Source organism: Homarus americanus, unplaced genomic scaffold (assembly GCF_018991925.1).
Source record: "Homarus americanus isolate GMGI-L3 unplaced genomic scaffold, GMGI_Hamer_2.0 scaffold11218, whole genome shotgun sequence".
Lineage (NCBI taxonomy): Eukaryota > Metazoa > Arthropoda > Malacostraca > Decapoda > Nephropidae > Homarus > Homarus americanus.
The window spans coordinates 82,584-108,501 of record NW_024757251.1 but is presented as its reverse complement, the minus strand read 5'-3'; the positions used below and the strand labels follow the sequence as shown (position 1 = coordinate 108,501).

Sequence of the window (25,918 nt, the reverse complement as noted above, 5' to 3'; positions counted from 1 at the left end):
CTTGGGGGAGGAGCACACAACAGCAGTAGCAGCAACAGTAAGAACAGCAGCAGTAGTAGTGGTGGTGGTGGTGGTGGTAGCGGGGGGAGGAGTATGGAAGACGGTTATAGTAAGAGAGGCAGTGGCCGCTGTAAAATAATAGGAAACAGAAGTGCAATAGGAGAGGCAACAGTAACGCCTACGGCAGGATGGGCAGCAGCAGCAGTAGCATCAGCAGCAGCAGCAGTCCGGGAGTCGAGGAGCCTGTGGGTGGGGCGGCAGGGGTCAATATTCCCAGCTGATGCTTCAAGAGTTCTCGCCTTCTCTAGCCAACTCGTCCTATTGTGCCGCTGCAGAGGGCCTGCCCCTGGCTATGGTACTGAGGGCTACTGCTGGTGGGATGAGGGTGAGGGAGGAGCTGCCCCTGGCTATGGTACTGAGGGCTACTGCTGGTGGGATGAGGTGAGGAGGAGCTGCCCTGGCTATGGTACTGAGGTTACTGCTGGTGGGATGAGGGTGAGGAAGGAGCTGCCCCTGGCTATGGTACTGAGGGCTACTGCTGGTGGGATGAGGTGAGGAAGGAGCTGCCTGGCTATGGTACTGAGGGCTACTGCTGGTGGGATGAGGGTGAGGGCTGCCCTGGCTATGGTACTGAGGGCTACTGCTGGTGGGATGGTGAGGAGGAGCTGCCTGGCTATGGTACTGAGGGTTACTGCTGGTGGGATGAGGTGAGGGAGGAGCTGCCCTGGCTATGGTACTGAGGTTACTGCTGGTGGGATGAGGGTGAGGGAGGAGCTGCCCCTGGCTATGGTACTGAGGGTTACTGCTGGTGGGATGAGGGTGAGGAGGAGCTGCCCTGGCTGTGGTACTGAGGGCTACTGCTGGTGGGATGAGGGTGAGGGAGGAGCTGCCCCTGGCTATGGTACTGAGGGCTACTGCTGGTGGGATGAGGGTGAGGGAGGATGCCCCTGGCTATGGTACTGAGGGCTACTGCTGGTGGGATGAGGGTGAGGAGCTGCCTGGCTATGGTACTGAGGGCTACTGCTGGTGGGATGAGGGTGAGGAAGGGCTGCCCCTGGCTATGGTACTGAGGGCTACTGCTGGTGGGATGAGGGTGAGGAGGAGCTGCCCTGGCTATGGTACTGAGGGCTACTGCTGGTGGGATGAGGGTGAGGAGGAGCTGACCCTGGCTATGGTACTGAGGGCTACTGCTGGTGGGATGAGGGTGAGGAAGGAGCTGCCCCTGCCTATGGTACTGAGGGCTACTGCTGGTGGGATGAGGGTGAGGAAGGAGCTGCCCCTGGCTATGGTACTGAGGGCTACTGCTGGTGGGATGAGGGTGAGAAGGAGCTGCCTGGCTATGGTACTGAGGGCCTGCTGCGTGGGATGAGGGTGAGAAGGAGCTGCCCCTGGCTATTACTGAGGGCTACTGCTGGTGGGATGAGGGTGAGGAAGGCTGCTGGCTATGGTACTGAGGGCTACTGCTGGTGGGATGAGGGTGAGGGAGGAGCTGCCCTGGCTATGGTACTGAGGGCTACTGCTGGTGGGATGAGGGTGAGGAAGGAGCTGCTGGCTATGGTACTGAGGCTACTGCTGGTGGGATGAGGGTGAGGAAGGAGCTGCCCCTGCCTATGGTACTGAGGGCTACTGCTGGTGGGATGAGGGTGAGGAAGGAGCTGCCCCTGCCTATGGTACTGAGGGCTACTGCTGGTGGGATGAGGGTGAGGAAGGAGCGCCCCTGGCTATGGTACTGAGGGCTACTGCTGGTGGGATGAGGGTGAGGAAGGAGCTGCCCTGCCTATGGTACTGAGGGCTACTGCTGGTGGGATGAGGGTGAGGAGGAGCTGCCCTGCCTATGGTACTGAGGGCTACTGCTGGTGGGATGAGGGTGAGGAAGGAGCTGCCCCTGCCTATGGTACTGAGGGCTACTGCTGGTGGGATGAGGGTGAGGAAGGAGCTACCCTGGCTATGGTACTGAGGGCTACTGCTGGTGGGATGAGGGTGAGAGGGCTGCCCCTGGGCTGCATGGTACTGAGGGCTACTGCTGGTGGGATGAGGGTGAGGAAGGAGCTGCCCCTGCCTGGTACTGAGGGCTACTGCTGGTGGGATGAGGGTGAGGAAGGAGCTGCCCCTGCCTATGGTACTGAGGGCTACTGCTGGTGGGATGAGGGTGAGGAAGGAGCTGCCCTGCCTGGTACTGAGGCCTGCTGGTGGGATGAGGGTGAGGAAGGAGCTGCCCCTGCCTATGGTACTGAGGGCTACTGCTGGTGGGATGAGGGTGAGGAAGGAGCTGCCCCTGGCTGGTACTGAGGGCTACTGCTGGTGGGATGAGGGTGAGGAAGGAGCTGCCCCTGCCTATGGTACTGAGGGCTACTGCTGGTGGGATGAGGGTGAGGAAGGAGCTGCCCCTGGCTATGGTACTGAGGGCTACTGCTGGTGGGATGAGGGTGAGGAAGGAGCTTGCCCTGGCTATGGTACTGAGGGCTACTGCTGGTGGGATGAGGGGTGAGATAAGGGAGGAAGGATGGTGAGGTGTAATCAGACTATGGTACTGAGGGCTTCTGGGATGAGACAGGGGTGGGGGCGGTGGTGAGTGGCTGCTTTAGTCTGTGACGCCAAGGTTTCGTAGAGAGTGGGCTGGGGGCTTGTAGAGGCTAATAGATTAGGGCTGGTAGGGCTCCTTTAAGCCATGATGAGGATTATAAGTGAGCGCTGTGTCAGACTATGGAACGGAAGACTGTCTCTATGAAGGATGACTATTATGGAGGTACAGTACTACTACTACTACTACTACTACTACTAATAATAATAATAAATAATTATAATAATAATAAAATAATAATAATAATAATAATAATAATAATAATAATAATAATAATAATAATAATAATAATAATAATAATAATAATAATAATAAAAATAATAATAATAATTATGCAAATAAACGATTTAGATAATTATTATAAAATAGGAAAACAAAATCACAAATCACTCTTCTCTGTTTAATCTCAATGAGTTATTTTTAGGTGTATCATTGGTCTCAGTTACGTGTGTTAGTTGATGTATTTATAGAGGCTGTATAATTACTCTCAGACACGTGTTTTAGTTCGCATTTTCATGGTGTTTATCAACAAGTTTGGCTAGTGCTAGTTAGAGGTTGGGTGGTGAGCTGCCGTCAGAAATTACCCAATTAGGTTTCTTCCTAGTGGTTGCAACTAGCTATTAGTCTCAAGTAACCTTCCCCTTCCCATCTCCCTCCTACCCCCACCCACCAAAACTCTCTGGAGTAAGGGAGGATATATTGGGCAGGAGGCGGCTAGGGTGGGTGACTTTTGAGGTCAGGGCGTGGCAGGGTGATGTGTGATCAGGTTGACTTTTGGAGTCTGGGAGATGGAAACGGGATGAATATTGGGGTCAGGGAGATGGAAACGGGGTGAATATTGGGGTCAGGGAGATGGAAACGGGGTGAATATTGGGGTCAGAGGGGAAACAGGATGAATATTGGGGTCAGGGAGATGGAAACAGAGTGAATATTGGAGGTCAGGGAGATGGAAACAAGGATGAATATTGGGGTCAGGAGATGGAAACAGGGTGAATATTGGGGTCAACGTGTGGTAGAATAACTTTGGGGGGTCAGGGTGTGGTAGGGCGATTTTTAAGGGTCACGAGTGGATAGGATGATTACAGTCAAGGCGTTGGTTGCAAGAATGAATAAATTTAAACTGTTAGTATTAATATGTACAGTAACTGGTTAGGGTGTAATAGGGTGACTGCAAATGGTGTATGATGATTAGGGTATGTTAGGGTGTGATTGATTAGGGATAAGGATGTGTGGTGTTTGTTTCAGGGTTGTGATTGATTAGGGATAAGGATGTGTGGTGTTTGTTTCAGGGTTGTGATTGATTAGGGATAAGGATGTGAGGTGTTTGTTTCAGGGTTGTGATTGATCAGGGATAAGGATGTGGTGTTTGTTTCAGGGTGTGATTGTGTGATTGATTGGGATAAGATGTGTGGTGTTTGTTTCAGGTTGCGATTGTGTGATTGATTAGGATAAGGATGTGGTGTTTGTTTCAGGGTTGTGATTGTGTGATTGATTAGGATAAGGATGTGTGGTGTTTGTTTCAGGGTTGTGATTGTGTGATTGATTAAGGGATAGGATGTGTGGTGTTTGTTTCAGGGTTGTGATTGATTAGGGATAGGATGTGGTGTTTGTTTCAGGGTTGTGATTGATTGGGATAAGGATGTGGTGTTTGTTTCAGGGTTGTGATTGATTAGGGATAAGGATGTGTGGTGTTTGTTCAGGGTTTGATTGATTAGGGATAAGGATGTGGTGTTTGTTTCAGGGTTGTGATTGATTAGGGATAAGGATGTGGTGTTTGTTTCAGGGTTGTGATTGTGAGATTGATTAGGATAAGGATGTGTGGTGTTTATTTCAGGTGTGATTGTGTGATTGATTAGGGATAAGGATGTGTGGTGTTTGTTTCAGGGTTGTGATTGTGTGATTGATTAGGGATAAGGATGTGTGGTGTTTGTTTCAGGGTTGTGATTGATTAGGATAAGGATGTGTGGTGTTTGTTTCAGGGTTGTGATTGATTAGGGATAAGGATGTGGTGTTTGTTTCAGGGTTGTGATTGATTAGGGATAAGGATGTGTGGTGTTTGTTTCAGGGTTGTGATTGATTAGGGATAAGGATGTGTGGTGTTTGTTTCAGGGTTGTGATTGATTAGGGATAAGGATGTGTGGTGTTTGTTTCAGGGTTGTGATTGTGAGATTGATTAGGATAAGGATGTGGTGTTTATTTCAGGTGTGATTGTGTGATTGATTAGGAATGGATGTGTGGTGTTTGTTTCAGGGTTGTGATTGTGTGATTGATTAGGGATAAGGATGTGAGGTGTTTGTTTCAGGGTTGTGATTGATTAGGGATGGGATGTGGTGTTTGTTTCAGGGTTGTGATTGATTAGGGATAAGAATGTGTGGTGTTTGTTTCAGGGTTGTGATTGATTAGGGATAAGGATGTGTGGTGTTTGTTTCAGGGTTTGTGCCACTGCGTGTGTTTGTGGGTCATGGTGGTGGTGGTGTAGAAGAACCTAGTTGTAGAATGATTGTAGATTATGGAGACTGGAATCTCTTAACTGGTTGTAGCTGTGGACTGGTGTGGGGAAATTTGAAATTTATGATACACTAGATTGTGATGGAGGTCAGTTAATGTTACACTGTGATGGAGGCCAGTTAATGTTAGACTGTGTTGGAGGCCAGTTAATGTTAGATTCTGTTGGAGGTCAGTTGATGTTAGACTGTGGTGGAGGCCAGTTAATGTTACACTGTGATGGAAGCCAGTTAATGTTAGACTGTGATGGAGGCCAGTTAATGTTACACTGTGATGGAGGCCAGTTAATGTTACACTGTGATGGAAGCCAGTTAATGTTACACTGTGATGGAGGCCAGTTAATGTTACACTGTGATGGAAGCCAGTTACTGTTACTGTGGTGGAGGCCAGTTAATGTTACACTGTGATGGAAGCCAGTTAATGTTAGACTGTGATGGAGGCCAGTTAATGTTACACTGTGTTACTGTGTTGGAGGCCAGTCAGTTGTGTTGCTGTGCTGGGGATCACGCCGCACGGCCGTAGATCTGGTCTAGTACTGTTACGAGGCGAGAGTTTTGGTGATCGTACAACCATATTTAGTTACGTTAAGGTTGTCGACTTTTGCCACGTGGTTGTGGTTGTTACTATGGTTGTTGTTGTTGTTATTGTGATTGTTGTTGTTATCATGTTTGTTGTTGTGATTGTGTTTGTCACTGTGGTTTTGAATGTAGTTGAATTTGGATGTATGTGAGGTTGTTATTGCTTATTCCCATGCAGAAATAAATCACACACACACACACACACACACACACACACACACACACACACACACACACACACACACACACACACACACACACACACACACACACACACGAACATACGAAGGTTACTTAGGTCTTTCAGTTAGTTGGATTGCTCTTGGTGGTGTGTTCCGGACCTTTCCTCCCTCCCACACACTCCTTCCTACCCCCTCCTCCTACCCCCATCCCCACCCCTTTCTCCTAACCCTCCTCCTACTCCCATTTCTCCTACCCTCCTACTCCCCTGTGGCACTTTACCAAGGCTGTGATATCATAGGGAAATCCCGGTGGAGTGGTGTAGTTGTTCCGCGTGTCCCTGGTGGCGGTGGGCAGTCGACCCTCGCCACGGACACCTTTAAGACTGCTGCTGCTGCTGCTGCTTCTGGTGGTGGTGGTGGGTGTAGGGGTGATGCTGGTGGTGGTTTTATTTGTAGGGGTAGTGATGATGGTGGTGGTAGATTGGTGGTGGTGATGATGGTGGTAGAGGTGGTGATGATAGTGATAAAGGTGGTGATGATAGTGATAAAGGTGGTAAGGGTGGTGGTGGTAGAGGTGGTTGTATGGGTGGTGGTGATGGTGATGACATGTGTGATATGACAGTGGTGGTGGTGGTTGCGCTAGTAACGATGGTGAAGGTGGTGGTGTTAGTGGTGGTGGTGTTAGTGACGATGGTAGTGGTGGTGGTGTTAGTGACGGTGGTGGTGGTGCTAGTGGGGGTGTTTGTGATGGTGGTGGTGGTGCTAGTGGGGTGTTTGTGATGGTGGTGGTGTTAGTGTTGTTGGTGATGTTAATGGTGGTGGTTGTGGTGAGTTAGTGGTGATGATGGTGGTTGTGGTGAGGTAGTGGTGGTGATGGTGGTGGTGGTGGTGGTGTTAACTGTAGTGGCGGTGGTGTTAATGGTGGTGGTGGTGGTGGTAGTGGTGTTAATGGTGATGGTTGTGGTGGAGTTAGTGGTGGTGTTAATGGTGATGGTTGTGGTGGATTTAGTGGTGGTGTTAATGGTGATGGTTGTGGTGGAGTTAGTGGTGGTGTTAATGGTGATGGTTGTGGTGGAGTTAGTGGTGGTGTTAATGGTGATGGTTGTGGTGGAGTTAGTGGTGGTGGTAGAGTTAGTGGTGGTGATGGTGGTGTTAATGGTGGTGGTGGTGGTGGTGGTGGTGATGTTAATGGTGGTGGTGATGGCCATGAGGAGGTGTGGGAAGACCTGTGTTGTTGAGGGCCGCCCACACCATTACTCCTCCATCTCCCCAGTCACTATGATGGCTCTCACCACATCTCCCTGTGGTAGCGGCGGCGGTGGTGTGGTGGTGGTGGTGGTAGTGGCGGCGGTGGGGTGGTGGTGGTAGCGGTGGTGGTTGTGGTAGTGGTAAAGCAGTGGTAGTGGTAGAAGTAGTAGTAGTAGTGGTGGTGGTTGTGGTGGTGGTAGTGGTGAAGCACTGGTAGTGGTAAAGGTAGTAGTAGTAGTGGTGGTTGTGGTGGTGGTAGTGGTAGAAGCACCGGTAGTGGTAGAAGTAGTGGTATTAGTGGTGGTGGTAGCGATGGTGGTTGTGGTAGTGGTGTAGTGGTAGTGGCAGAAGTAGTGGTAGTAGTGGTGGTGGTGGGTGTATGCATACCACCATGGTGACTGATATTCATGGCTCAGGTGTTGTTGTTGGTGATGGTAGTGGTGGTGGTGATGGTAGTGGTGGTGGTGATGGTAGTGGTGGTAGTGATGGTAGTGATGATAGTGGTGTAGGATGGTAGTGGTGGTAGTGATGGTAGTGGTGGTGGTGATGGTAATGGTGGTGGTGATGGCAGTGGTGGTGGTGATGGTAGTGGTGGTAGTGATGGTAGTGGTGGTGGTGATGGTAGTGGTGGTGGTGATGGTAGTGGTGGTGGTGATTGGAAAGTGTTAGTATGGTCAGTGGGGGTCAGTGATTTATGAGATGGCATATGATGGTGTGGTGATGGTGGTGGTGATGGTTGGTGGTGGTGGTGGATGACAGTGTGGAGGGTGGTATGTGGTGATAGTGGTGGTATGGTATGGGGTGATGGAATGGTGGTGGTGATTGAGTGGTGGTGTGATTGGTAGTGGTGGTGTGGTGATGGTAGTGGTGGTGTGATTGGCAGTGGTTGTGATTAGTATGGTGTGATGGTAGTGGATGGTGATTGTAGTTTGGTGGCAGGTGGATAGTGTGGTGGTGAGAGTGATTGAAGTGGTGATGGTAGGTGGTGGTGATGGTAGTGGTGGGATGATGGTAGTGGTGGTGGTGATGTAGTGGTGGTGGTGATGGTAATGGTGGTGGTGATGGCAGTGGTGGTGGATGGTAGTGGTGGTAGTGATGGTAGTGGTGGTGGTGATGGTAGGTGGTGGTGATGGTAGTAGTGGTGGTGGTGATGGTAGTGGTGGTGTGATGGTAGTGGTGGTAATGATGGTAGTGGTGGTGGTGATGGTAGTGGTGGTGGTGATGGTAGTGGTGGTGGTGATGGTAGTGGTGGTGGTGGTGATGGTAGTGGTGGTGATCATTACTCATGCACACAGTCTGGCTTTTTCATGCTCTTGATGGTCCTGGACTTTTACTTGTGCTGATCCTCACTCATGCTGACTGATGCTGCTGATACCTTTTACTTGTATTGACTGTTCATGACTTACTCTTGTTGCTGCCATGACTCTTGCTCCTGCTGCAGCCGCTGACTCTTGCTCCTGCTGCAGCTGCTGACTCTTGCTCCTGCTGCAGCCGCTGACTCTTGTTCCTGCTGCAGCCGTCATCTTGCTCCTGCTGCAGTTGCTGACTCTTGTTCTTGCTGCAGCCGCTGACTCTTGCTCGTGCTGCAGCCATGACTCTTGCTCCTGCTACTGGCTGTTATTTCTTCTGACTCCTACCCGTGATGTTGGTGTTAACTCGCCTCGTAGCGTCGGCGGTAGTGGTGGTGGATGTGAGGATGTTAGTTATGGTGGTAGTGGTGGAAGGGATGTTAGAGGTCTCTCTCTCTCTCTCTCTCCACTGTCTAATGAGGAACGTACTAGTGGGTGGGTAAGATGAGAACTAATGATAGGATATAGACCCTAGGAGACAGGGGCAGAGACTTTTGAAATGAGAGATATTGCCTATGAAGGTGAGAGATGTTGATGGCTAGGTGAGAGATGTTGCCAAGGAAAGTTGGAAAATTCCATTAAACCAGATCCAGTCGGACAAAATCTAGAACAAAATTACACTACACAATTTCCCACAGGACGAAATCCGTAAACGAAAAATCCCACGAAGACAAGTTTTTAGTTGTAATCCCCCGGGATGTCAGGTCAAGTGGGGTCATGTCCTACAGCTAGCTTACAGTACAGGTGTATTTCATGTATAGCATTTAAGGCCAATTCTAACCTGACCTGACCTACTGAAGCTAAATTAACTTGCCCTGACTTAACCTAGCCTAACCTATCCTAACATCTCATGACCTAGCCTGACTTAACGTAACCTATCCCGATGTAAGGTTACCAAACGTTACCGGACTTAACCTGACGTGACCTAACCTAATCTGGCCCAAGCTTACCTGACCTATCGTAGCCTAAACTGAGCAGACCTAAACTAATATAACTTCACCTAACCTAACCCAGTCTGTCCTGACCTAACCTAACCTAACCTAACCTGATTTTTCCACTCGTGTTTATGATAAAAACATATAGTGAAGCTGGGATACATATAAATATACATATACATAGATTGATAGATAAACAGATAAATAGTAATATAGATGTATCACCATGAAACAGATCTATAGACAGATAGATTGATGTAGGTAGATAGATTAATATATAAACAAAAATAGATAGATGTAGGTAAATAGAGAGACAGATAGATAGTTAGATAAATAGATAGACATAAGTAGATAGACATATCGATAAATATACAAGTCAGATAGATAGATAGATAGATAGATAGATAGATAGATAGATAGATAGATAGATAGATAGATACGGATAAAAGGTTGCATGGAATAATAAATGCTTCCAGAGGGTGTTAGGGGCTTCCAGGGAGTATTAGAGGTTTACTGGAACTTACAGAGGGTTACGGAGACTAAGGGAGGTTTCCAGAACTAGTAAGAACCTGTAGAGACTAGTGAGGGCTTCAGGAAGGAAATATGGAGGTTTCTGAAAATATTACACAAGTTTATGGAAATAATGGACTCTTCCAGGAAATAATGCATGCTTCCAGGACATAATGGCAGCTCCTAGGGAATAATGGAACCTTCTTGGAAATAATGGAACCTTCTTGGAAATAATGGAGCCTTCTTGGAAATAGAAAGATTTTCTTATTCTAAAAAGAAAAACAAAGCTATAATGTATAAGATATAAAAACTAAACCACGCCATCAAGAAAGTATAAAACCAAAAACACTGGAAATGGTTGAGTTTGTGTACAGGAGTTGGCTGATGTGTGATGATGTATCAGGTGAAGTATTAATTAAACATAGTACAACCCGAGCTACAGAGAAAGTTAGTTTTAATTCACTAACGAATGACAGACACACGAACATTTCAAAATACAGAGATAGATATTTATGTATTCGTTATTTACTGAGAGTGAGAAGTTACTGTAATTATGATCCACTATTGAATGCAGAATACAGAATCGCTTTCGTTTGTTCCACCTGTATTTACTGTATTGGTCGTGTAGTACTATACATCATCTGGTCGTGTTGGTGGTCGTGTAGTAATGTACATCATCTGGTCGTGTTGATGGTCGTGTAGTAATGTACATCATCTGGTCGTGTTGGTGGTCGTGTAGTACTATACATCATCTGGTCGTGTTGGTGGTCGTAGCACTATACATCGTCTGGTCGTGTTGATGGTCGTGTAGCACTATACATCATCTGGTCGTGTTGGTGGTCGTGTAGCACTATACATCATCTGGTCGTGTTGGTGGTCGTGTAGTAATGTACATCATCTGGTCGTTGGTGGTCGTGTAGTACTATACATCATCTGGTCGTGTTGGTGGTCGTGCAGCACTATACATCATCTGGTCGTGTTGGTGGTCGTGGCACTTACATCATCTGGTCGTGTTGATGGTCGTGTAGCACTATACATCATCTGGTCGTGTTGATGGTCGTGTAGCACATACATCATCTGGTCGTGTTGATGGTCGTGTTGATGGTCGTGTAGCACTATCATCATCTGGTCGTGTTGGTGGTCGTTGGTGGTCGTGGCACTATACACATCATCTGGTCGTGTTGATGGTCGTGTAGCACTATACATCATCTGGTCGTGTTGGTCGTGCAGCACTATACATCATCTGGTCGTGTTGATGGTCGTGTAGCACTATACATCATCTGGTCGTGTTGGTGGTCGTGGCACTATACATCATCTGGTCGTGTTGGTGGTCGTGGCACTATACATCATCTGGTCGTGTTGGTGGTCGTGTTGGTGGTCGTGTAGTACTATACATCATCTGGTCGTGTTGGTGGTCGTGTTGGTGGTCGTTTGGTGGTGTGGCACTATACATCATCTGGTCGTGTTGGTGGTCGTGTAGCACTAAACATCATCTGGTCGTGTTGGTGGTCGTAGTACTATACATCATCTGGTCGTGTTGGTGGTCGTGTAGCACTATACATCATCTGGTCGTGTTAGTGGTCGTGAAAACTGATTGATTCTTCAGCTCTTGGGTGAATTATACCAAGAATAATTATTTTATTCATACTTATTCACATTATTTTTCCATAACTTCTACACAAACACAACTTTTTTTATATTTTTACACCATATTATATTTTTTACCCCTTACTCTTGAGACAACACATATTTATTGATATATGTTCACGTTTCTGTCACATACAAGTCAGTATAGAATGTATCCTTCACGTGTAAATGAGTCACTAATTTGTACTTTTAACATTAATGATAAATATGATTCAATAAGTTATGTATATTATTTAATTATGTTTGTATTTGAAGGTGGCCACATTCTCAATCCATTCAAGTGTCAATTATCACTATCCATTCAAGTGTCAATTATTACTCTATCCATTCAAGTGTCAATTATCACTCTTTTAAGACACTATAGCACGTTTGGGTGTCATACGAGGTGGGGGGGTTAGGTGGCAGAACTTAGTATATGTGTCAGATACGCCTTCATGGTTCATATTAGGGTGCAGTAGTAGTAGTAGTGGTGGTAGTGATGATGATAGTCCATATGACACAACAGTTGAAGTTTAATGATGATGATGATGATGATGATGATGATGATGATGATGATGATGATGTAAAGTGGTGGGAGTTGAGGGGGAAGGAGGGAGGGAGGGAGGGTAGACCACTTGACACTATACAGTAGTTTGGAGTGGAAGATAGCATACAGTTGCCGTGGGTTGAAGTAGATGGTAGATGCGGGTTGTATAGTTGACGTGGGTTGAGGTAGATGATCCAGTAGATTTGACGTAGGTTGAAGTAGGTTATTAACTATCGTACTGTAGGTCATGTAGTTTGATGAAGAAAATAATGATGGTTATGATAATACCGGTTTGAAGTAGTCAGACAGACAGACAGACGGACAGATAGATAGATAGATAGATAAATAGATAGATAGATAGATAGATAGAGATTGTAAGGTCGATAGATAGATAGATAGATAGATAGATAAGCAGACAGACCACGTGACACACCATAACAACTTGCTCTTGTTCCCCCAAACTGGGATTTCAGCTGTTACTCGGTGTAGAGATCCTACGTCTTGTATTGATTACTGGCCTGCTCTCTCTCTCTCTCTCTCCTTCTCTCTCTCTCTCTTCTCTTCTCTTCTCTTCTCTCTCTCTTTTCTCTCTCTCTCTTCTCTTCTCTTCTCTTCTCTTCTCTTCTCTTCTCTCTCTCTCTCTCTCTCTCTCTCTCTCTCTCTCTCTCTCTCTCTCTCTCTCTCTCTCTCTCTCTCTCTCTCTCTCTCTCTCTCTCTCTCTCTCTCTCTCTCTCTCTCTCTCTTCTCTCCAGTTATTCATACCTACGTAAAATAAATACAGTATATGTAGAGACCAAAGAAATATAAGCCTGTTTATCTAGTCATATAATAGCAGTTTGAGAGAGAGAGAGAGAGTGAGTTAATTGTACCAGTCAGTCAGTCTATCCGAGTTTCTTATCAGTCACAACAGTTAGTAGATAAGGAGAGACGCCTGTGTTAGTCTATCCAAGTCCCCTGCCAGTCATCCGAATATTATGAAGCTTCACGAGTCATATTGATATAAATGTATCATAAGGCTTCTTGAGTCACTTTAATAAATTATAAAGCTTTATGAGTCACTTTAATATATTATAAAGCTTCATGAGTCACTTTAATATATTATAAAGCCCTATGAGTCACTTAAATATATTATAAAGCTTCATGAGTCACTTTAATATATTATGAGGCTTTATGAGTCACTTTAATATATTATAAAGCCTTATGAGTCACTTTAATATATTATGGAGCTTTATGAGTCATTTTAATATATTATAAAGCTTTATGGGTCACTTTAATACATTATATAGTTTCATGATTCATCTTGATATTTAAAAAAGCTTTATGTTCTGTCTAATGTTACGTATAGTATATAAGCTTATTTCCTCCCAAGGGAAAGTTCTGTCATGTTACCAGATTCAGAGACACTAAAACTGTCGCCGTGTTATTATGTATGGCTGGCAAATATGAATATAACAATAGATGGAATTCCTTTATATTCCTGGCTTAGTTTGTGGTGGTGGTGGTGGTGGGGGGCGGTTAGTGGACGAGAGATGACCGGGGAAGCACTGGTTAGACTCGGAAAGGCATACTAATGATATGAATGGAATTGAAATGAAATGAAGTCGACGGCGCTAAGTAGACTTTTTAGCACTTGAGAAACACTCTTGCCTTGTGGACTTGGTGTGAAATAGGCAGAAACATCTTCGCCTCGCCTTTACTTCATATTCGTCACTATAGGCAGAAGGTGAGGTGTGCATTACGAACGTTTAAATCTAGCTCCTATTTTTTTTTATTCGTTTTCGTCAGGTGTTGTTCTTGTACAGTACCTCAAAGAAATATCTGCCAGGATGGGTCCGATAACTTCCGAAATGCTACATGCGGTGTCGTGATGTCCCGGAAGGGTTGGTATGTGTGGCTCTGTGGCATACTGTGGCATACTGATCCTACTACATTTGGTAATCGAAAATCATATCAATTACGGCGAAATAAATACACATTGCATTATTTATGTTTTAAACTATATACCAAAGTAAATGCATGTCTCAAAATCTATCATCCGTGGTCTCATAATGTTTCACACAGTATAGACAAATACCATTATTATAGTACATGCAAGAAAACTCTAAATTACCACTAAGTCGACAAAATAGGCAGGGCCTTTATGAACACAACCTTGTACAGTATAACGAGTCAGGTTTGTAGAATATTTGAATTATCGGGGAATTATTTAACATAATGTGTTTGTGTACCCGAGTTCGTGTGTGTGTGTGTGTGTGTGTGTGTGTGTGTGTGTGTGTGTGTCCACATTCCCGCTAATCCTCACAATAAAAATTCAGTCATTATCTTCAACTAATTGCGATTCACTGAGGAGTAACATTTATATACGACATTTTTTCCTTCCTTTCTTTCTTCTGTACGTTTATCTCCATCCTGCTACTGAGAAGGAGGATCTCTCTCCTTTCTCTCACTCCCCTCTCTCCCTCTCCCCTCTCGAGGCTTACCTGCCTTCCTCCCCACGTCTGAAAACTTCCCCTTTACCAATTTGCTATAGTTATCCCTCTGGCCTTATTCAGCGCAATATCCCCGTCCCTTATCTCTCTCTCTCTCTCTCTCTCTCTCTCTCTCTCTCTCTCTCTCTCTCTCTCTCTCTCTCTCTCTCTCTCTCTCTCTCTCTCTCTCTCTCTCATTCCTTGCCTATCTTCTTACCTACCTCTTTCTTTACCTTCCTCCCCCCCTCCTTCTTTGCTTCCCCTCTTGCCTCCCACTTACTCCCTCCCTCCGCCTCCTCCCCTATCCTGAAGGTAGGGAGTGGAAGACATTAGAACCATCTGGGTCCCCACTAAGTCTCTCGTCACTACACTCCTCGCCTTGTCGCCCCTCTCTCCCTCTCTCCCTCTCTCCCTCTATTCTTCCTTCCCTCCATGCACCCTTTATTTTATTCTCATCTTCCATCACTTCTTTCCTTCTTTTCCTCCCCCTTTTCTCATCTTCTTCTCTACTTCCTCTACCCTCTCCCTCCCCCCCCCTCCTCTCCTCCTTCCTTCCTCTCGTGGGTATCCCCTTGGGGCAGGAGTGAAGGGCATTAGAGACCATCCAGGAGCACTAAAGCGAGCCCCTACCTAGCAATGGCCTGAGCCACACTCCTCCCCAGGTCCCTCTGTTATATTCTTCCTGGTGCTCTCCGTCCCTTCAGCCTCCTCCTCCTCCTCCCCATCTCAGTCCTTCTGCTGCTGTAGGTGTACCCTTACCACGCCTCTCTCTCTCTCTCTCTCTCTCTCACACCCTTACACAGCTACCTTCCACCTTTTTCTCTCTCGGTTGACTCCATCCTCCTCCTCCTCTTCTTCCTCCCTCTCCTCCTCCTCTTCTTCCTCCTCCTCTTCTTCCCTCCTCCTTCTCCCTCCTCCTCCTCCTCCTCCTCCTCCTCCTCCTCCTCCTCCTCCTCCTCCTCCTCCTCCTCCTCTCCTCCTCCTCCTCCTCCTCCTCCTCCTCACCCTCCTCCCTCCTCCCTCCTCCTCCCTCCCTCCCTTCCCCTCCCCTCTTTATTCTTTCCCATATATTGGAACTAATGTGTTCTGATAAATCCCAGAGAGAGAGGGGGGAGTGCTCTAAAAATTATTACAAGCAGGATGCTGTTTACCGTTTATTGTTAAAAGAAAAAGAACATTTTACAGTAGGCTGCTCTGAGTGCAAGTTGTATAAGAGGATACCTAACCGTTCACATACAGGGAGAGACACAACGGGAAGCGTCTTTACCATTCATATACCAGGAGAGAGAGTTAAGACAACGGGAAGGATTTTACCGTTTTCCAGGAAGGAGAGAGTTTTATAAGGGAAAGCCGCCGTATATCCCACTAAAGAGAGAGGATTTACCCTAACGACGGAAAGAGTCTCTACACACACACACACACACACACACACACACACACACACACACACACACACACACACACACACACACACACACACACACACACACACACACACACACACACACACACACACACACACACACACACACACGAGAGGCAGAAGCTGACTAGTCGAACACATGCCGTTAAACCAAATATATTTCACACCAAGAATTATAATTATTGAGTTGAATGAAAACGTTATTAAAGAGAGAAGTGTGAAGCCATGACTAGTGGTAGAGAGAGAGAAGTGTGAAGCCATGACTAGTGGTAGAAAGAGAGAAGTGTGAAGCCATGACTAGTGGTAGAAAGAGAGAAGTGTGAAGCCATGACTAGTGTTAGAGAGAGTGTGAAGCCATGACTAGTATTAGAGAGAGAGAAGTGTGAAGCCATGACTAGTGGTAGAGAGAGAAGTGTGAAGCCATGACTAGTGGTAGAAAGAGAGAAGTGTGAAGCCATGACTAGTGTGTAGAGAGAAGTGTGAAGCCATGACTAGTATTAGAGAGAGAGAAGTGTGAAGCCATGACTAGTGGTAGAGAGAGAAGTGTGAAGCCATGACTAGTGGTAGAGAGAGAGAAGTGTGAAGCCATGACTAGTGGTAGAGAGAGAAGTGTGAAGCCATGACTATATTAGTAAAACTGACGATAAAGATATACAGGGTGATTAACGGAGGGAATAATCGAAGCTAAATATAAATAACCTAATTTAACTTAATCTAGTTTACCCTAACTTAGATTTATCATTCTTAAACTTACCGTATGTTATGCTAACTTAACTTTAATTTAACCTATCTAACCAACCTTATTAATCTAACCTAACCTAACCTAACCAAACTTAACGCAGTCTAACCATTTCTAACACAAATTACTCTAACTTTAATAAACTAACCTAACTTACCTTAACCTAATCTAGCTTAACATAATTTTATCTGTCATGCCATTATATAACCTAACTTAACTCGATTTAACCTAGCCTATCCTATCTTAACCTAACCTAACCTAACCTAACCTAACCTAACCTTACCTTATCTTAGCCTATCCTTCTATCCTTCCTCCCTTCCTCCCTTCCTCCCTTCCTTCCTTCCTCCCTTCCTTCCTTCCTCACCTCACCTCACCTCACCTAACCATAAACAATTACATAAAAATAACAACCGAACAAAAACAATATATCAAATAAAATAAACCAAAGAAACCGATAAAAGAGACGAGCAACAACAACAACAACGACAACGACAACGACAACAACAACGACAAAGACAAGTGTGCGTCTGGGACAGGTGTCAAGGGTTGGCCGGTAATAATAATGGTCGTTGAAACAAATGCGTAAACAAATGTCTCACGTGACCAGGAACAAATGTACAGACGTCCAGCTGAGTTAGTGTGTGTGTGTGTGTGTGTGTGTGTGTGTGTGTGTGTGTGTGAGGGCGCGTACAGAAAATTGTCCACGAGCGCGACATAACGTTCTCAGGTCTCAGATCTTTGTTCTTAGGTCTTAGGTCATTATTCTCAGGTTTCAGGTCTTTGGTCTTAGGTCTTAGGTCATTATTCTCAGGTCTTAGGTCTTTGTTCTCAGGTCTTTGTTATCAGGTCTCAGGTCTTTGGTCTTAGGTCTTTGTTCTCAGGTCTTTGTTATCAGGTCTCAGGTCCTTGGTCTTAGGTCTTAGGTCTCAGGTCTTTATTCTCTGGTCTTAGATCTTTGTTATCAGGTCTCAGGTCTTTGTTCTCAGGTTTCAGGTCTCAGGTCTCAGTTACGGACATAAACAAACATGGCCTGTGGTTCAGTATCGATGGTGTTAATTGCCCAACGACCAGTAGAGTTGCGGTCCTAACAGGTGATTGGCCAACTAACTTGATAATTAATGGGTTTTCTTAGTTGGAAGTTGAGGAGAATGAGAGGGAGGAGAAGGAGGAGGAGGAGGAGGGGGGGTGGCGGCGAATAGAATTAATACAGGCGTTAAACATAACAACCATATCTATAGTAGTAATAGCATCACTACTAGTGGTAATAACAGTAATAGTAACAGCAGTACTACCAATAACAGAAACAATAACAACGATAATAATAACAAAAACAGCAGCAATAACAGCATCGATAGTACAAGCAATAGACTTCTTGGACACGTTTATATATGTATATAATAATAATAATAATAATAATAATAATAATAATAATAATAATAATAATAATAATAATAATAATAATAATAATAATAATAATAATAATAATAATAATAATAATATCAATAATAACAAGTACATTATCAATAAAGGTGTATTTACCATTCAATCTCAGGTCACAGTGTGTATGGCATTATATAATTATAGGCGGTATAAAACTTGTCTAGTCAAACAATCACACACACGGCCTTACGATACGGACAAATTGGGTGAAGGTAATCGGACTGAGAGGGGGAGGGGGGGGGTAGATAATCTCTCCTCCCACCTACATATTTCTTCTTTTTTGTTCTCAATATTCTCTTGTGGGTTATAGATATATACGTCACATAAACACCTGACACAGGCGAGGACAACTACGTCACATAAACACCTGACATAAGTAAACAGGTAAAGTCAACTACGTCACATAAACACCTGACACAAGTAAAGAGGTAAAGACAATTACGTCACATAAACACCTGACGCAAGTAAACAGGTGAAGCCAACTACGTCACATAAACACCTGACACAAGTAAAGAGGTAAAGACAACTACGTCACATAAACACCCGACACAAGTAAAGAGCTAAAGACAATTACGTCACATAAACACCTGACACAAGTAAACAGGTGAAGACAACTACGTCACATAAACACCTGACACAAGTAAACAGGTAAAGTCAACTACGTCACATAAACACCTGACACAAGTAATGAAGACAACTACGTCACATAAACACCTGACACAAGTAAACAGGTGAAGACAACTACGTCACATAAACACCTGACACAGATGAAAGACAACTACGTCATAAACACCTGACACAAATGAAACAGGTGAAGACAACTTCGTCACATAAACACCTGACACCAAAATGATAAACAAGTGAAGCAACTACGTCCATAAACACCTGACACAAGTAAAGGTAAAGACAACTGCGTCACATAAACACCTGGCACAGATGAAGACAACTACGTCACATAAACACCTGACACAAGTAAACAGGTAAACAACTACGTCACATAAACACCTGACACAAGTAAACAGGTAAAGACAACTACGTCACATAAACACCTGACACAAGTAAACAGGTGAAGACAACTACGTCACATAAACACCTGACACAAGTAAACAGGTAAAGACAACTACTACGTCACATAAACACCTGACACAAGTAAACAGGTGAAGACAACTACGTCACATAAACACCTGACACAAGTAAACAGGTGAAGACAACTACGTCACATAAACACCTGACACAAGTAAACAGGTGAAGACAACTACGTCACATAAACACCTGACACAAGTAAACAGGTGAAGACAACTACGTCACATAAACACCTGACACAAGTAAACAGGTGAAGACAACTACGTCACATAAACACCTGACACAAGTCACATAAACACCTGACACAAGTAAACAGGTAAAGACAACTACGTCACATAAACACCTGACACAAGTAAACAGGTGAAGACAACTACGTCACATAAACACCTGACACAAGTAAACAGGTGAAGACAACTACGTCACATAAACACCTGACACAAGTAAACAGGTGAAGACAACTACGTCACATAAACACCTGACACAAGTAAACAGGTGAAGACAACTACGTCACATAAACACCTGACACAAGTAAACAGGTAAAGACAACTACGTCACATAAACACCTGACACAAGTAAACAGGTAACTACGTCACATAAACACCTGACACAACTACTTCACATAAACACCTGACACAAGTAAACAGGTGAAGACAACTACGTCACATAAACACCTGACACAAGTAAACAGGTAAAGACAACTACGTCACATAAACACCTGACACAAGTAAACAGGTAAAGACAACTACTTCACATAAACACCTGACACAAGTAAACAGGTGAAGACAACTACGTCACACTAAATACCTAACACAAGTAAACAGGTAAAGACAACTACTTCACATAAACACCTGACACAAGTAAACAGGTAAAGTAAACACTGACACAAGGTGAAGACAACTACGTCACATAAACACCTGACACAAGTAAACAGGTGAAGACAACTACGTCACATAAACACCTGACACAAGTAAACAGGTGAAGACAACTACTTCACATAAACACCTGACACAAGTAAACAGGTGAAGACAACTACGTCACATAAACACCTGACACAAGTAAACAGGTGAAGACAACTACGTCACATAAACACCTGACACAAGTAAACAGGTAAAGACAACTACGTCACATAAACACCTGACACAAGTAAACAGGTAAAGACAACTACTTCACATAAACACCCGACGCAAGTAAACAGGTGAAGACAACTACGTCACACTAAACACCTGACACAAGTAAACAGGTAAAGACAACTACGTCACATAAACACCCGACGCAAGTAAATAGGTAAAGACAACAACGTCACATAAACACCTGACACAAGTAAACAGGTGAAGACAACTACGTCACATAAACACCTGACACAAGTAAACAGGTGAAGACAACTATTAAATATGACTCAGGTAAACAGGTGGTATGAGTCTTCACTGCAGACATTGTTAAGAAAGAAAAGTTGTATCCTCATTTAATTTCTTTAACTTGTCAGCAGTATCTCTCAGACCCAGCCGCGCACACCTTATTATCTCTTCTGTTCTCTCTTTCTCGTTATTATATCTCCCCTGTTCTCTCTCTCGTTATTACATCTCCCCTGTTCTCTCTCTCTCGTTATTATATCTCTCGTGTTCTCTCTTTCTCGTTATTATATCTCCCCTGTTATCTCTCTCGTTATCATATCTCTCCCGTTCTTTCTCTCGTTATTATATCTCCCCTGTTCTTTCTCTCGTTATTATATCTCCCCTGTTATCTCTCGCGTTATTATATCTCCCGTGTTCTCTCTCCCTCCCGTTATCATACATCCCTTGTTCTTCCGTTATCATATCTTCCTTCTCTTTATCTCTCTTATCATTTCTCTCCTGTTCTCTCTCTCTCGTTATTATATCTCCCGTGTTCTCTCTCTCTCATCATATCTCTCCTGTTCTCTCTTTCGTTACAGTATTATATCCCCGTGTTCTCTCTCTCTCTCATTATCATATTTCCCTCACAAATACCCCCTCCCCCCCCCTGCTCCACATTCCCCGTGTTCCGCATCCTACAAGTTTTGTATTCTCAGTATACTGTATCCTTCGTTGTTCCGTGTCCCTCGTTCCGTATCACTCGTTCCGTATTACTCGTTTTCCGTATCCATCGTTCTGTATCTCCCGTGTTCCGTAATCCTCGTTCCGTATCACCCGTGTTCCGTATCCCTCGTTCCCTATCACCCGTGTTCCGTATCCCTCTTTCCGTATCACCCGTGTTCCGCATTCCTCGAGTTTCCGTATCACCTGTTGTTCTACGTTCCTCGATGCTCCTTTAGGTGAAAAAGGTCGTGAAATTGTTTATAAAAGTTTTTATTTTTTTAGGAAGCTACTTTGTCTTCTCTTATGCTTATACTTTACGTGCACATTCAGTTACTTTACGTGCACATTCAGTTACTTTACGTGCACATTGATATACATTATGTGCACATTGAGTGATGTTACGTACACACTGACTTACTTACGTGCACATTAAGTTTGGTCGCGTGCACAATGTGTTACATTATGTGCATATTAGGTTACGTTACATAGAACTAGAATTACTTTACGTACAACTGGAGTTACGTTACAAACACTTACATTTACGTTACGTGCGCTTTTGAGTTGAGTCACGCACACCTAGAGTTACATTCCTATGCATCTCTAAAGTATAGAGCCAAAACCTAGCTCATGTGGTGTATAGCATGAGATCAGCACATAGGAGTTATCACAAGAGAAGGAAGGAAGGAGGAGGAGAAGGAGGAGAAGGAGAAGGAGGAGAAGGAAGAGAAGAAGAAGGAGGAGGAACAAACACACCAAAGACCACACATAAGAGGATGGATGAACACACATGAGATGCCACATAGAGGAGTAAGGGGGAGGAGGAGGAGGGAGTGCGTGAGTGACTGGTATAAACGCAACTTTAAGCAGCGGACCATTAACGTGGGATGACTTATAGCGCACATGACCTTCAGTGTTCTCTCTGCATTGTTTGTTCTAACTCATGGACACTGACTAATACCGCTGAAATGGGGGTCAATAGGGGTGATTATGCTCGGTATTCTTGAAATGGGGGTGAAATAGGGAGACCGAGGGTTTCCGAACTGTAGGGTGATTATTACAGTGCAGTAGAAATAGGGGCACTGTAGCATTTGAATTTGGTGATAAATTCAGCTTCAGTGAAATGGGGAACACAAAGATTTACAAATAGGTTTTGAGTTTTTTCAGTATTAGTGAAAATGGTACACGGATTAACAAATTGGGTTGAGTAAAAAGGAGGTAATTGATTTTTAAAGTTTACAAATTGTCGGGAAAATAGGGAAGGCGGTGTTAAATTAATGGGAAATTGATACATAACTAAAAAAGTATCAGTGACAGATGTAGACAACAGTGACACATGAAGATAACAGTGACAGATGAAGACAACAGTGACAGATGAAGACAACAGTGACAGATGTAGACTAAAGTGACAGATGAAGACAACAGTGACAGATGAAGACAACAGTAACAGATGAAGATTACAGTGACATGTAGACTACAGTGACATGTAGACTACAGTGACAGATGTAGACTAAGGTGACAGATGTAGACAACAGTGACAGATGTAGACAACAGTGACATATGTAGACTAAGGTGACAGATGTAGACAACAGTGACAGATGTAGACAACAGTGACATATGTAGACCAAAGTGACAGATGTAGACAACAGTGACAGATGTAGACAACAGTGACAGATGTAGACTAAAGTGACAGATGTAGACTAAAGTGACAGATGTAGACTAAAGTGACAGATGTAGACCAAAGTGACAGATGTAGACAACAGTGACATGTAGACTACAGTGACAGATGTAGACTAAAGTGACAGATGTAGACTAAAGTGACAGATGTAGACTAAAGTGACAGATGTAGACAACAGTGACAGATGTAGACAACAGTGACATATGTAGACCAAGGTGACAGATGTAGACAACAGTGACAGATGTAGACAACAGTGACAGATGTAGACTAAAGTGACAGATGAAGACAACAGTGACAAATGAAGACAACAGTGACAGATGTAGACTACAGTGACAGATGTAGACTACAGTGACAAATGTAGACAACAGTGACAAATGTGGACTATAGTAACAGATGTAGATAGCAGTGACAGTCAAACAACAGTGAAAAATATGTGTACTAGAGAAGAAAATATAAACAAGTGACAAAAAGTAAACCCTGTGAACAACAGTGACAGAGATAAAGAACAAAAATATTTTCATCGGTGACAAAAAAGTGAACAGCAGTGACAAAACCGTAGACAACAGTGACAAAACTGTAAACAAAAGTGACAAAAGCGTACACAACAGTGACAAAAACTTTGACAACAGTGACAAAACCGTTGATAAGTGACAAAAATGGACAACGGTGACAACAATTTGGATAATAATGAAAAGGACGAGAAAATTTTTAACAGTGAAAAAAGTGGATGGTGACAAATGTAAACAACTGAAAAAAATGACAACAGTGAAACAAATGGACAAGTGACAAATAATTACACCAGTGACAAATGTGGACAACAGTGACAAAAAGGTAGACAACTGACAAAATGTGGATTACAGTGAAAAAACAGAACTATAGTGACAATTGTGGTGATAAAAAACTACCTCGTTGAAAGTTGTGACGCATGTAAACAAACAGTGACGTAGAAATGACTACAGTGATACAATTGAGAAATAAAATACTAGATAAGTGACAAAAACAGGATTAGCAATGACAAAATTTTCAACAGTGACAGAATCGGGAACAGCTGTGACAAACGGGAAATATTGACAAAAACATGAAGTGACAAAAACATTAGAAACAAAAACGTGAAAAGGCGACAAAAACATGATTTGGTGACAAAATGTAAACAATAGTGACACAAATATGTACGAGTGACAAAAACGTGATCAAAAGTGACAAAAACAAAAGTTAAGTGACAAAACCGTAAACGACAATGAAATGATAAACATAATTAAGTCATACACAAAAACAAATTAACGTGTCAAAAACCGAGAGCAGTGACAACAGTGATCAGAACAATGACAGATACTGTTAGTAGTGGTGACAGAAAATTTAATGACAAACTACCAATAAACATATGGACGAAATTGACGAAAACTGAAGAACCACAAACAAAAACACTGACAAAAACCTGAACTACAAAATCACATAAAATGTAAATAAACACAGAAAATAAATTGGGGAATATTTAAGACCAAATATAACGATAACAAAATTGAGACATGAAAAAGATGAGGAAAAAAAGATGGAACACAGTGACTTGAAGAAAATAAAAGACTGTCTGTAAATGCGAAGAGGAAGAAGTGATGAAGTGTAATAACTAAAACGTACAAAAATTAAATAAACTGTACACGAATAAAGCTTAAAAAGGGGGGTAATAAATAAGTAACAATAACAGAAACAAACAAAAATATCAATAACATAACAGTGACAATATAAATAAAACATTGACAAAATAAAGACACACAAACACTCGTAAAATATAAAGTAAACAAACAGTGTAAACAGTGATACAACTTGAAAACAATAATACTAAAAAGATATAAAAATACGTTTAACAGTGACAGTAACATTGACAATTGAGGCAAAGTAATAACGAGTAACGAGTAGCGAGTTTATACGTAGCAAAATGTAAGCAATTGTAATCCCGCTAAAATTGTGAGATCGTTGCAATTTCCCGGATAAGTAACGAACTGTGGATATATATCATGAGAAAAACTATAATAATATGAAGAAAGAGAATATAATATAAACAAAATCAAATAGAAACGCGAGTGTAAAGAAAAAAATACTAAGCTGTTCTTAAATGTACAAAGATTAAACAATATAGAAAAAATATGAAGATACGACAGAAAATGAATATATTACTTCGTTATAAGGAATGAAAAACTTAACCAGTGAGGAAAAAACTAACGTAAATATAGGCAAGAAATTTTGTGGTTTAGAAAATATTTAACATAAGTCGATAAAAGTGAACAGAGTCGAAAAATATTACGATCATTGATGAAAAAAAATTCTTGGGAGATAGATAATGTGCCTTAGAGTACACTGAAGGGACTTGAGGGTGACAGCAGTGACTGGAAAGTAAACTGTGGTGACAGGTTGAACGACCGTGATAAAGTGAACACCAGTGACAAGGTGAACAACAGTGTTAAAATTATCAGTGATAAAGTGAACAACTGTGACAAAGTGAACACAGTGTGACCTAAAAGATAACACCAGTAATGAGAGGAATTAAAGCCTGAACGGCAGTGAAACGAAGTGAACATTGATAAAAGTGTGTAAAGCAGTGACGAAGATTGAACGGTGAACCTGAAATTGAGCAACAGTGGCGAGGAATGACCAGTGCGTGTGTAACAGTGGCCGCAACTGAACAGTGATTTTAAATTGAATAGTTATTAACAAGAAGTGAACAGGAATAATGATGTGTTGAACAAATAACAAAGAGTGAACAGTGATGAACGAGATGTGAACAGAAATAAAAGGAAAGTAGAATCATGACGAAGAGTGAACAATAGATTTAAACATCAACAATAGGAAAACTGAACAATAGCTGAATGAACACCAAAAGTAAATGACAGTGACAATAAATGAACATTAAAAGTGAACAACAGTGGCAGTGAATGAACAATAAATTAAACAACATTGATAGTTAATGAACATCAAACATG

General features: G+C 43.2%; 1 protein-coding gene across 1 annotated transcript; it reads right to left on the bottom strand.

The window, feature by feature from the left end:
- Positions 1 to 799: 799 nt before the first annotated feature.
- On the bottom strand, positions 800 to 8,687 carry LOC121857415 (protein FAM186A-like). Its single transcript, XM_042353454.1, has 2 exons — positions 8,501 to 8,687; positions 800 to 1,356 (listed from the first exon to the last, which is right to left on the bottom strand). Exons 1-2 carry the CDS (start codon positions 8,685 to 8,687, stop codon positions 800 to 802), a joined length of 744 nt encoding a protein of 247 aa, XP_042209388.1.
- Between the last annotated feature and the right edge of the window lie 17,231 nt (positions 8,688 to 25,918).

Coding starts and splice junctions, on each gene's coding strand:
- LOC121857415 (XM_042353454.1), bottom strand. CDS start 8,687: ATGGCTGCAGCACGAGCAAGAGTCAGCGGCTGCAGCAAGAACAAGAGT. Junction 1,357..8,500: donor GAGTCATGGCAGCAACAAGA/GTAAGTCATGAA, acceptor CATCCCACGCAG/CAGGCCCTCAGTACCATAGC.